General features: G+C 40.1%; 1 protein-coding gene across 9 annotated transcripts in view; it reads right to left on the bottom strand.

The window, feature by feature from the left end:
* Window positions 1-13,036, bottom strand: part of mef2aa (myocyte enhancer factor 2aa) — a 60,055-nt gene that overhangs the window by 22,236 nt on the left and 24,783 nt on the right. For all 9 annotated transcript variants that reach the window (XM_030096523.1, XM_030096524.1, XM_030096527.1 and 6 more), the window contains exon 3: window positions 7,926-8,129. In XM_030096523.1, coding sequence (XP_029952383.1) covers window positions 7,926-8,129 — 204 coding nt within the window. The remainder of the gene's footprint in view (window positions 1-7,925; window positions 8,130-13,036) is intronic.

Here is a 13,036-nt window from a genome sequence, read left to right as displayed (position 1 = left end):
GACTCTCCTCATGAAGACCTCATACTGCGAGTTTTAAAACTGACTTTACTCCCTGCAAAAGGAAGGTTCTCAGAAACCCATGCACAAGTACAGCGCAGAGAAAATGTATCCATCCTCCATTTTTTCCACTGCTTTGTCCAACTCGAGCTGATTTCAGCTGACAGGCAGGGTATACAAGACCATCACACACACATTTATACTTATCGTTAAATTAGAGTCATCTATTAACCTCAAACACTTGTCTCAGATTGTGAGTGTAAAGTGGGGGACTCAAGAGAGAGACGGAGAGCATTTAAGTTCAAATAATTAAACCACATTTAATTCTTTTAAGACTCAAAAGCTGTTTCTGTGCCACCGTATAGTAATGATAATGCTTCAGTCCAGCAGCAACAGTGCATAAGGGTGACATCGTTATCCTTACATGAACATTAGCACAACTGTTTCATTTCACTCAGAAAAACTACAAAAGAAGACTGGTGACCTTTTTTCATAAAAAGCCCAGAGGAAAAGGAGTCCTTGTCCTATTAAAAAGGGGCACTTTGAAACCCAGCATGTTGCTCGTAACGCCACCATTAATACTGTTTCACTCGCCACGGCAGAAGATGACTTTTCAGAAAACTCTCTATCACATCAGTACACAGATGTGAGAAATGAATTAAAGTGTTTAAAGAACCACATTGAGTGATTGTCTCCTCTAAACAGTACGTCTGTTATTAAAACAGAGTCACATGCTGTAACTGTAACATAATCGGAGGATTTCCAGGGGTCAAAAATAACAGCTCTCTCTTTTCACTGTAACATTTGTGAGTTCTCATTTTATTTTTATCTTGTCCCACTGCACTAGTCTGAAAATAGATGTCAGGGCTGTACGAAGAGTCACCGAGTTTCTTCCGATAAGCAACGCAACTTGACTGCACAACCTGGCCAGAAACGCCGGCCCAAAGGTCAAACGCCTGCTTTCGGGTACACAAAACAATCTGTGTACACAACACACAGGAAGCAGCTCCTCTTCACCACAGGGAGCGCTAATGAAGAGACAGTGACTGGATTTCAGAAACACTCATTAATAGTTACCTATTTGCACTGTTAGATTTTCATCCTAAGAGACAACACTGACAGAGTTTACGTTTTTTTTTGTGGCAAAATACATAAAAAAACTAAAGAAATCCTCTTTATGACAATAATCAAAAGGGCTTTTCATATTCATTAAACTCAAAAGCTTCCAAATATATCCCTGTCTTAAGCCATGCTACAGCATTGTTTGAGACCTACATTTAATAAAAGTAAAAAAAAAAAAAAATTATTATTTTAATATCACTCCAATAAATCATAGGAGCCCAAAAGTGTACATACTTCTTTTTTTCCCAGTAATATTAAAAATAGGCCAGCTGAAAATTTCACATATATTGAAAAGCCAGGGAAAAATCAACATAAACCCAATAAATCTATGTCAACAGCAATGACATTTGATTTAGCTTAAAAGGGAGCTCTCATCACTGCTGCAGTGAGCTCTGTGGTGGAACGCAGAACAGCGTGATGTGATGAAGGAGCCGAAATGGAGAAAGAATGAAGAGGAAAAGATATTGGTTAAAAAAAAAAAAGCTGGAGGTGGATATTAAGCTTTATGTAAACCTTACTATGAAGTCATGTAAGCTTTCTATTAAATGGACCCATTTCAATCCGGTCGACACTGAAGGATAAGCCACCTTTTGTTTATTTTGCTCCTTTTCAATTTTCAAAGAATACGACCATATTCGTTTTATCAGAGAAATTATTTTTGCAAGACTTTTGATTTAAACTGTCCAGAAACCATGAAAGACGACAAATTCTGGCCATTTAGACAAAAATGTAGTACATAGAACTCAATGATTTAAATGCAATTTATTCATGTAGTTGACATGATCAATCACACCCATCCATTCCTACATGCACACACACACACACACACACACACACACACACACACACACACACACACACACAGTAAGCTGAGATTCTCACATGAACGTCAGAACAGAACCATTTGGACTAGTGGATAATCCACTACACTAACTGTGCTTTGGGATTCAGTAATTTATTTAATGCACATCAAGCTAATTTTTAAATGAAAAGATAAATAATATCAAACAAAAAAGGACAACAAAAGACTCTCAGAGCTAAGATGTCAAGATGGTCAAAATAAGGGGAAAAAATGACAAGAATTGTCCTAATTTTAGCAAATTTTTATGTGGTTCATTAAATAATCTATTAAATACATACACTTTCATTTCAATAAACCTGTTAGATGGATGGTCAGTGATCACTGAGTGTGGCAGAGAAGCTCAGGGGAGACCCGCGAAATGTATTTGATTTATTCTCACAGCTTTGAAAAACTAATAAATGGGAAAGCTAAACTCAATATTTTTACACAGTTATTCTCCTAATACCAAAACAAACACAATGAGCAGCTTAAATTGTGCTCATGGACTCAGGTGGCCCCACAAGTCAATAATTGGATTTCGAGAGAAAAACACTCTGTTGGACGGGAAGTGAGATCATTAATGTTGTGGGTGACAACATTGTCAGTTCACTTCAAAAATAACATCAGAAGAGGCAGAGTGGTGCCTGGTGCAATGCAAACGCTACGGCAAGAGACAGCGATGTATGAGACACCAGGTGTACAACCTCAACCAAGTCTCTGATCAATGCTGAAATGCATTAACTGCTACTCCAAGGTTACATTTAGATGGAATTTAAAAATGTTCTTGTTTTGGGTTTTTTTTTTTGTTTCCATGTACACCATTGATTACTTGAGGAGTTATGCACAATCCTTTTCAAATGCTGCAGTTTACTCGGGACTCACTGTATTTGCTGTTATAGGAGCAACAGTTGAAGTGGACCTGTGCAAAACCAATTTCGGCTTGAGTACTGAAAATCAAAAACCTAGTCCTTAAATAATTGCATTTCTGATCAAATGAGATGAGTGTAAAAATAGATGACAAAGCAATTAACAATTAATAGTTTTATTTAGCTGCAGTGTGCATCGATGACAATTCTATTCCAAAGTAGAATTTAGGATTCAGATTTTTTTTTTTTTTTAAGAATTAACACAATTTCTACATGAATAAACAGAGGTTTTAAAAAGAGAGTTTATAAATAAAGTGACGGCCCAAACTGTGTTATATGAGTAAAGAACAATGATGCAACACTGCACGCCTTTCCAGCATAACTGCTCATGAAATGTACTTGGCATGATGCACAGTAAACTACTCACAATGTATGGCACGTTTATAAATACACACTCATTACAATCTTCTGCGAGTACTGGGAGCAGTTTCATCAGCGTTGCTTTGATATTCAAGGATTTGCGCTCACTGTTAAAACCAACACAAACAATCTGCACACCACAATATCCTCGACAGACTTCAGCGTTGACTGAGTACTGATCTATTAAATATTTGCAAGGCTGAAGCTCTTTTCTCTCATAAATATTTGATCAGAAATTCTGCTGATTAAGGGTGAGAAAAAATGAAAAATGCGAAGTGCGATTTTGTTCAGATGAGGGTGACAAGAATGCCAGCGATCAAAACAAACCGAGTAAATCACAGTCCGTCAAAAATAACTGGCGGCTTTGTAAACATTTGTTTTACTGATATCATGAATTCACACGCATAATGTGATCTGATGACGCTGGTCTCTGATCCGCCTGTTCAGGCACCGACCTGCCCTGCTGTCTTTCAAAAACATCACTTAAAAGTACGTTTACATGGGAAAATAAACCTAAATAAATTATCACATGAATTTTTCCAATGCTTACAGTTACATGAAATAAAAACTAATATGTGATTCAATAAGTGCAGGTATTTTTTTTTTTTTTTCATTGCTCTTTCATCTTTCGTCCTGACCCCGAAGCCTGTTTCCCCGCCTCGTTTCCAAAGCTCCACCAGCAGGAGGATAATTGATCAATCATGCTAATTGAAGAGTCTGGACAGCTAGACCACCACAGCAGATGTGCCAATTTGCATTCATTAAGATAGAAATGAGCCTTAATCACTGCTCAGCCTTTGATTGACGAACATAAATATCCCCTGTCTGAAACTGCTTGTTCCCATTCAGCCCAGAGACTTTATTTTTTGAAGGATTCATTCCTTCACTCATGAAAACATTTGTCTTTGAGCAGCAAGTTATTGAAAAAGAAACGCTGAAGCCCCAGTCTTTACTGTCTCCATCATTTAATGAAGCATACAGGTACGAGGATGATGAATTTAACCTTTAATTGTGATTAGCGTACACATTTATTTTTCTACTTCTTTCTCAGAGAAGTCTTGAAACGATAGTGAAAAATACATAAATGAACTGGGAAAAAAGGTTAGACTCGGAGGAAAACACGGGGCCTGACATTCAATAATGGTCAACATTTACATATCTTATTAATACGGCTCCATTTAAAATTTGATAGTGATCACCAAATAAATCCTAATGGATAATTTTATGCCCATTTCCTCTCGCTGTAGTGGTCTGCTGAGACGGGGTCTGCGCCTTCATAAATAGAGAAGGGGCAGTTTTGCCTGAGCCGCAACAACAATGGCTGCCCGTCTTCATTATGGGTCAGATAAGCAGAATTTGCCTATGAATGATCTCAGAGTGTTTACTCTCACAAATCATTGGGGTAAAGACACAAAAAGGAGCAGTAAAAAGTCCCCTTGAATGAAGTTATTCACAATTCACTGATATTTAGTCACTAAAACCACATTCCCAAATTGGGCTAAATCTTATTTACAACCTTGATTTTATAAAATTACAATTATGTGTTGACTTAATGATGATTCCGTGTGCCTGCAAACTTGATAAATACTAATTTATGCTATTACTACCTGATTGATTTGAATTGCACGGATGCCAGAAGGCGCCTGTGATGTTGCTGCCTTATGTCAGGGTTTCTCCGGGAGACACAGGCGTCTCTCTGTGTGCCGCGCGGCAGCGAGCGAGCTTATAGCGGAGCACGAGCAAAATCTCATTAGCTCCACAAGCGAAGAGGAGAGTAGCACTAAATATTATTAGATTAATCTAATGACCAACGGCAGCATTTTCATTTGTGGAATAAACAAAATTCAATAAGTATCACAAAAGGAAGGAGAGATAAGAAAAAATAAATGGAGCTGAACACTGTTCGGGTCACAGCTGTATTAAATACTGTCTGCATTTCCAAAAAAAGAATCTGCAGAAATTTGAAATATTTGTATTCTTCAAAAAAAATCAATCAACTGTGAACCTTAATCGAGAATCAGGCTGAGTGACTTTTCTTCATCAAATGGGTCCTTGCTTAAAATACACATTTTTTTTAATTAAACAATAACACAATGTTTTAATTTTATCAGATCAAATGGGTGAATATTGCAGGTTGGGTGGAACGTGACAGTTCACTGCACACAACTGGAACCTTTTCATATATAAATCAGGCTATCTCAAAGACAGACACACAGAAGTGAATGCATAAATTCAGATATTACTCTGAAGCTCACCTGTCGCTTGGAGATTTGGTAAGGTTAACTCATGCAGACGTGGACAAGCTCGCACAAACAACACAGATACACACACACACACACGCACACAAGAAAAATGTGCTCTGCTTTGGACTGCCAGCCAAGTTTGAGACAAAGTCCATAGCCCTCCACTGGGTTATCAAACTGTGGCCAAGGCATGCATCCATCTGTGGAAAACGTGGAGACTGTTCTCCCACACTGCACAGCTCAGCCTTTATCTACAGATGGTACTACTGAGCAGGAATGTGACCTTTGATTTAGTTTCTCACACGGAAAGAGCGCACCAATGAAGCGCCGGAGATAATTCTACTTGCTTCCCCAAACTGGACAAATGAGCACATGGTTGTTTGCATGGAAAAATGCTTGTTTAACACAATTTAAAAATTTGGATAAGTGTCCAGCGTAAGTGCCCTCATGTGAGGCCCATTTCACTGGAGAAATGACAGAGGGGGAGGATTGTGGATTCTTCCCATCATTACAAATGCATCGGCTCCTACGTGGAGTGTAAAGGGATGTGCTGAAGCTCAAGTACTGGGGGGAAAAAAACACGCTACTAACTGAGGCAAAAGGCTGTTGGAATTATGATTCCTCTGCAAATAAATTCAGATCATAGATCCACAGCTACCTCCAAAAACAGCTCTTCAACCAGCTGAGTGGTGGCAGAGTGAACTAGGGTGGTTACTTCAGCTCTGCTTCACTTCTGAACCTTGACCATAGCTAGCAGGCAGAGGGGGATTTGTTCATATCTGCAAAGATGCTGGCCCAGTGAGCTGGGACAACAGTGGTTTGTTCTCGCCTTTTGTGTGCCGGGGCGGCTTCGTCGAGAGCAGCCAGCGGTACTAAGTAGAAAAATCGACACGGGATCTCCCGTGCAACAGTATGCACGAAGTACATTCCAATTACAACAAGCTGTTTACATAAAAACACACCTGAAGACAAAAGATAGGTGTGTGTGTTACAGCAGCCTGAGGAAGACCCAACTGATATGGAGCCAATAACACACCGTGACTCTGTGTTGTGTTGGCAGAAATATTTAAAAAAAAAAAAGAAAGAAAAAAAAAAAAGCTTCCAGAGTCACGGCAGAAACAAATTGTGGTCACCGTTATGTAAGGAATGTATCCATGTATTTTTTATGCAGGTGAGCCCCTGCTCTGCTCGGAGCGGCCCTGATGGAGGAGTGACTGCACGAGTCTACTGGATGCCAGAACGCTTTTCTGCAGCTCTGCCAAGCAGGTAATTCACAAGCAGTAGCAGCATAAATAAAAGATAATGGGCCACAGCTGACTCCTTTATGCTGCAAGTAATTTCACTAATTCCTCCAAGTGAGAGTGTTTTCAAAGCATGAATTCAGGATTTCTTTTTTTTTTTTTCCTTTTTATCTTAAACGCTTTAGATATCTTAACGGTACAGCAGCAGAAAGAATGCTATATGTTTTGGTGGGCAGGTGGCAATAAAAACCAAAGCCTCGGGATGCTGCAGTTTGCACAGTGTAATAAAAGAGTCTTACAAAGAGTAATTCAAAAAAACAGCAGTATAAATTAATGGGTAGCATCATGCTAAGTGCAAAGATTTCATCAATAGGCATTAACATACATTGTGTGCACTTTTATTCAGTGGAAATGAAGATACCGGCCTCTTAAAGCAGATTATGAATAAGCTGAGAAACCACACATGTGCCAGTGCAAGATGTTTGGAACAGGATGTATCCCTAATCATTCTCATTTACTTTGGCTTTTACACTTTTGGCTGACAATTTTGTATGCTGGCATAACAAGTGGCTCACTCTTCCGCTAGACGCTGGGCACGCAGGAGCTGCCAGGAAACCCAAGTGCTTGTTGAGTTTTATAGAGCTGTATGGAATGCACTAAATGCTGTATTTTCACAGAAAAATGTTGCAGAAATAGCCCAGCTGACTGTGTGCACTGAGGAGTAGCCGGAGAACCGTGCCCTACAGGTACAATATCTATGGGGAAACAAGGTCAGCAGCGATGGTCAGCAGCTTCTGCGTGCGTGCATGCACAGAGATAGGTTTTCCACGTCAGTTGATGGGTACAAGAGGAGCTGAAGTTATCACTGAGTGCAGACCTCCTGCTCCCTATCTGCATGGTGACTAGGAGGAAACTGTTACTTGTTCCTGACTCCAGCATGTTTAAACCATTACTCTAGCAGGATTTACAAAGCAGGCCAACTGCTGTCACAGAGGAAATTTATATTATAGTCAGAATCCAGTACTAATGTTAAAAAAAAAAAAGAAAAAGAGGTCATCTTAAATCTCATGAATCTGAGTATAAGTTTGGTGCAACATGGCATAAATAGGACAAACTATCTGGTCAGAGTAAGTTAAAAAGGCATGATGGGAGAGAAGTTTTCTTTTCACAAGGTAAAAACGCAATGCTCACTCACCTCTACAATGTCAGAGTTGGTTCTGCTCTCATGGGGCTCGTTGTACTCTGTGTATTTCAGCAACACTTTGTCCATGTCTGTGCTAGCATACTGGAACAGTTTGTTAGAGCTGTTGAAAATGATGAGGGCTATCTCACAGTCACATAGTACGCTGAGCTCATAGGCCTTTTTCATCAAGCCGAACTTCCTCTTGGTGAAGGTAACCTGAGGAAAGACAAAGAAAGAAACCCATTCATTTCAGAGGAGACACCGCAAATTCGGATTTGCACATCTGAATACAATTCAAACAATGATGAAAAATAAGATTTATTTTAACAGATACTGGCAATTCATGATTTCTGTGCAAATATCAGTGACAGAAGCAAAGCTTTGATGCTTTCTAAAATTAGCAATAGTATTGAAGTTGTAATCCTTACATTATATCGTCTACTGCGGTAAAATGCAAAATGAAAATATCTATGCTACTGGATGGGTGCTGTCAAAGCTACAGTTATTTTATCTGTACCATAATAATGTGGAAGCAGCATTGCCAATGCTGTCTTGGCACTTATTTTAAGCATGTTGTGCATCTGGAAATCAAATGTGGTTGGACAATCTGGGACTTGCATTTGCTTATGTAAAGACAAAAACATAAATCAGAGAGTTTAGCTATTAGCTAGCATTTTGCTTTTACACACTGTGTGATACACTGACTCAAACTAATGCTACAAAAAATCAACTTTAAAATTTTATGAACTTTTTGAACTCAGGAACGTCAAAGAAGTTGGCATTTGCAATTACGACTCATTTTGTCGTGTTTTTTGACATTAACAATCAGTGACAAGGGAACAAAGCAAACAACAGTTACCTTGGAAACCACTTCTTAATTGTTTACATTACATTTACAATCCATTTTCAATCTTGCAACATTGGCCTTCAAGTCTCACATTGTTAGTTATAATAATGAAGCAGTATAGTCTAATACTATTCATATGTAAAATACAATGAATAAAAAAAACATAATTCTTGAGGGAACTGGACAAATAAATGCAGAGTACAAAAGTTAATCACACCAGAATAACACTGATGCAATAAACGTGAACAAATGTTACAACAGCAACAATGCTGCTGCGCACAAGGTGATAGGTAACAAGATCATTCCTCCTTTAGGAATGATTGCAATAACATAGTGCATGTCTGAAAAGTCTAGTTATCAGGCCAGAGGTCAGGGTTAGAAGCACGAGTCAGCGCGCTGAGTCAGAGCTTTGGCAACGACAGGGGTCCATACATTACTGTAGCCCCTGACTCCATATACGGAAAGTTATCTCTGTAGTGCAGCATAAGCCTTGTAACATGAGCCCTCAGATGGGACTTCAGGTCATACATCACTCCACCGGTAACGCAAACCCTCTGTGCAAAGTGACTTTCTGTCCCGTACCTCCAGAGCTCTGTCTCTGTGGTTGCCCCAGACTCATTCACATATGTCATTATGTTACACCACCTCTTTACAGTAAGCTACACTCATTTCTCAAACTATGATTCATGACGAGGGAGTGTAAGAAAACAGCTTGGTACTCCTTTAGTTTTGCAATGGCAGACATTATCTTTTAAAACTGTATTTTTGGATGCTGACATATATTTTTTTGTTACCATTGTGTCTTGTCAAAATCCTATTATACAATGTGCCTTGTAAATGTGCTAGTAAAAAAAAAAAGTGTGCTTGGAGCGACAGAGCAGTGCACGGGCCTGTATTCTCCATCAGTTTCACTGACCTACTAAGAGAAGAGTTGAGCAGATGAGCTGGCTTTGTTCAACTTTAATTGGTCACAGCTTGCGGCTATACCCTCATTTTGACTGGTACAATGCAGTATAATCCTATGTGTTGCATAGTGTGTGTGTAACCACTCAGGCAGTGGGGGTCACTCCGACTGTGATAAACGAATTTCGAATCGTCCACACTACAGGTAATTACACAGGACCATTACGCGTGCTCGAGACTGAGAGGAGCCTGTCCTCATGTCATATTGCATTCAATGCACCAATGTCATCCCAGCTCATGTGGCAGACCAAACTCTAACGTGACATTTCTGAAAATGACATGGTTTGAACACACGAGAGACTGAATCAAATGAAATGTCCCTCCACAGAGTGAAGTCACAAACAGAAATTGAGCGATGGTGCTTTCCTTTTGTCCTTTTCGGTGTTGCAGAGCAAAAGCTATGAAAGAAACTACCCCACTCCGGGTTGGTACACTTTCACTAAACTTCAGGCACCTTAGAGGATCCAGAATTTTGTTATATTTTTAGGGCCTGTTTGAATGATTCGTTACTACAGCTCTGCTACACTGTTGAATGTGCGTAGGGATTTACATCGTTGTTTTGGATGAAATGGGGCAATTTCATTTTATTTTTTAATTCAGAAAGCGCTTATACGAGAACTTCTTTCCTGTGCATGTCTTCCCTTTTCTCTCTGATTTGTCATGTTTGGATAAACTGAATATGACAGCCCAGTTTTTCTGAGGAATGAATTAACAAAATCTTAAGTCCACAATGAATGAACTACATAGTAAGTCTGGCTTTTTAAAAAAAGCAATATTTTGCACTTTTTAGTAGAAAAATGATATCAGGATGGACCCAGCAAATGAATAAATGTGTACTTTTTATATCTAGTTCTATCTTGTTAAAGCACCTGCACTTTCAACCACCTGATACTGGCGTCTCCTGTCTGAACACCAGAGCTGCCCACTCACTCATTCACCTGCTTGCATATTTGTTTGTTTGCTTAACCATCTGGAAAGCAGAAGCTGTCATGTGGGGAAACGATTAACAAATTGTATGCTCTTTAGCAGATGAATGTGGCTGTTAAGCCAGAGAGATGTCACCTTTCAGCAGGAAGCCCGGGATGAGACGCTGAGCGAGGACTTTGTTCCACCTGGATGCATGGCGGAGTGCTGAGTGCAGGGCTGCTGACCCAGGTACCGCTTCATTTCAACCTCAGCAGCAGCACTGAGACCTGCTCCCTGCCCCAGCTACACTCACAGAGCCATTAAAGCAGCCAGCTCACTACCACACTATCATTAAAAGGGGGGGCAGCAATGTTACTCTCCTGTTGTAAAGCAGTGGGGGCATCTTACCCAATTATGTTCCCTTTGGAAGTCCAGATCAACAAAGCAGAAAAAAACAAACCTACGTTCAAAAATATAACCTCTTGCCGCCTCCGTCTTGCTTGGGGTGCGACAGTAGAAACCACAAACATCCTTGAGGTCAAGTGGGAGGTTCTCTGGCAGAGCTTTTTCTACGTTTCACCCAGTCAAAGACACCCACAGACACTCAATGTGGTTTTAAAAATTTAAGTTGAGCCTATAGTGGTACACAGCGTCGTCTAGCTCCCTATCTAATTCATGTAATTCACGATGACAGGATTACCCTCAACACTATAGAGCTCTGTCACACGCTGTACCAGAGCATCTTACGGCTGCTCTGAAACGTCAAATGTCAGGACAGAGAAGAAAGGAGGCCACGCTCTTACTTTCAATAAACTGGAGTGATTCCAAGTTTCTACGCGCTTGATAAGGTCATTATAACAGCTCACACAATACGCGACCGATCAGCGACTATGCCGGGGTTTCATTTAGACTGTGCCCGCCTGAAAAACTCCCTGACCTTTTAAGAAGCTCTCACAATGTCAAGATGAGGTGGTAATTCTGCTCTCAATTCACACTTCCTGCTTTTCCACGTTCTTCCCAACTGCCCCACCGCCAGAACTTACAAAGCCTAAATTGAACTTGGTAAATTAGTGTGTCTTATGTGGCAGCAAGCTAACAAATTAAACACCTGAACACTTTTATTTTTTTCAAACTACCCATTTTCTCATCTGTCGTTTGAGCCTTTGTGTGGGTTTTTTACTGGATTCATACAATTTTACTTTAGTGAAACTTTTCTGTTTGTTGACCTACTCAACCCACTGGAGTCGATCCCAGCTGCAGAAGAAGGGTAAACCCTGAACTGAGTGTCACACAGTCAACCTCAAATTCATGCGTTTGGACTTTGAGGGGAAACAAGAGTTACCAGGAAAAACCCACACACAGGAAGACTATTCAAAGTCTACACAGATAGTCCCCGAAACCAAACATCAACTTGAACTGGGGACATTCTTGCTGTGACTTTAGTAGCACCGTGAAGCAGAAAGCATGATGTTTACAATACAAATCTGCAGTGGAAAAAAATTGTTAAAGACGAGAACTCTTGGCTATACCATTAAGATTGTTGTTCTCAACTGCAGAGTAGATCTAAAACCAACCAGATCGTTTTTTTGATGTTAACGCATGATGGAAATTATTTAAGGCAAGCTTCAAACTTTCATCCAGTGCCTTATATCAAAAGGAAGAGAGAGGTGCTACTACAGAGAAAAGTGTGCTATCTAACAGTGTAGATTCACCCTATTTGCCTGAATAAAAGTCCTCAATTGATGAGCGTCTTCATTTTCTGAAACTGGCAAAATTATACTCAAGGGAAAATAAAAAAGAAATTACATAAATGGCAATAAGCGAGTTCAGCCTCTAGAAAAATGTGATATTACCAGTTCTAATTGTCTCTTTCATATGAAAAAGAGCAGCTGCGTTACTAAAATGCAGTGCAAAGTCAACTTAAACTTTGAGAAGTGGGACTGTCAAATGCAGTTTTCGATCTTTCTATGTCTAAAATCTAAAACACAAATATAGACATTTGCTCCTGTCACTAGTGATTTTACTGCTAGATTCCTGTTTTGTTTTGTTGTTTTCATTCTCGAGAAGGCAGACCCTGCCACAGAAAACTGCTTAATATATAACAGCATATGCTCCAACAAACAGCGACGCGCGCATTCACTGAGAGCGGATGTGTCAATCAAAGGGTCTATCAATGTCTGTCCTCAGGCAGAGGTGCCAGGATGACAAACAAGACATCTGGGATTGAGAGTGCAGCTGTGACTGGGGCATGGCAGGAGATGCCTGAGTCACTAACACCTTCAGAGGGGTGAGGAGCTACCGGCCTTATTAGAACCTCATGTCACCTCTGACAGCCCCCGTGGCAGACATGAGAGCAGGCTTGAGAGACAGTGAGGTCTGGCACCAGCTGGCAGAGTGACCCAGGCCC

This window comes from Salarias fasciatus, chromosome 7 (assembly GCF_902148845.1).
Source record: "Salarias fasciatus chromosome 7, fSalaFa1.1, whole genome shotgun sequence".
Lineage (NCBI taxonomy): Eukaryota > Metazoa > Chordata > Actinopteri > Blenniiformes > Blenniidae > Salarias > Salarias fasciatus.
Note: the sequence above shows the minus strand (reverse complement) of the source record. Positions and strands in the feature narration are given on the sequence as shown.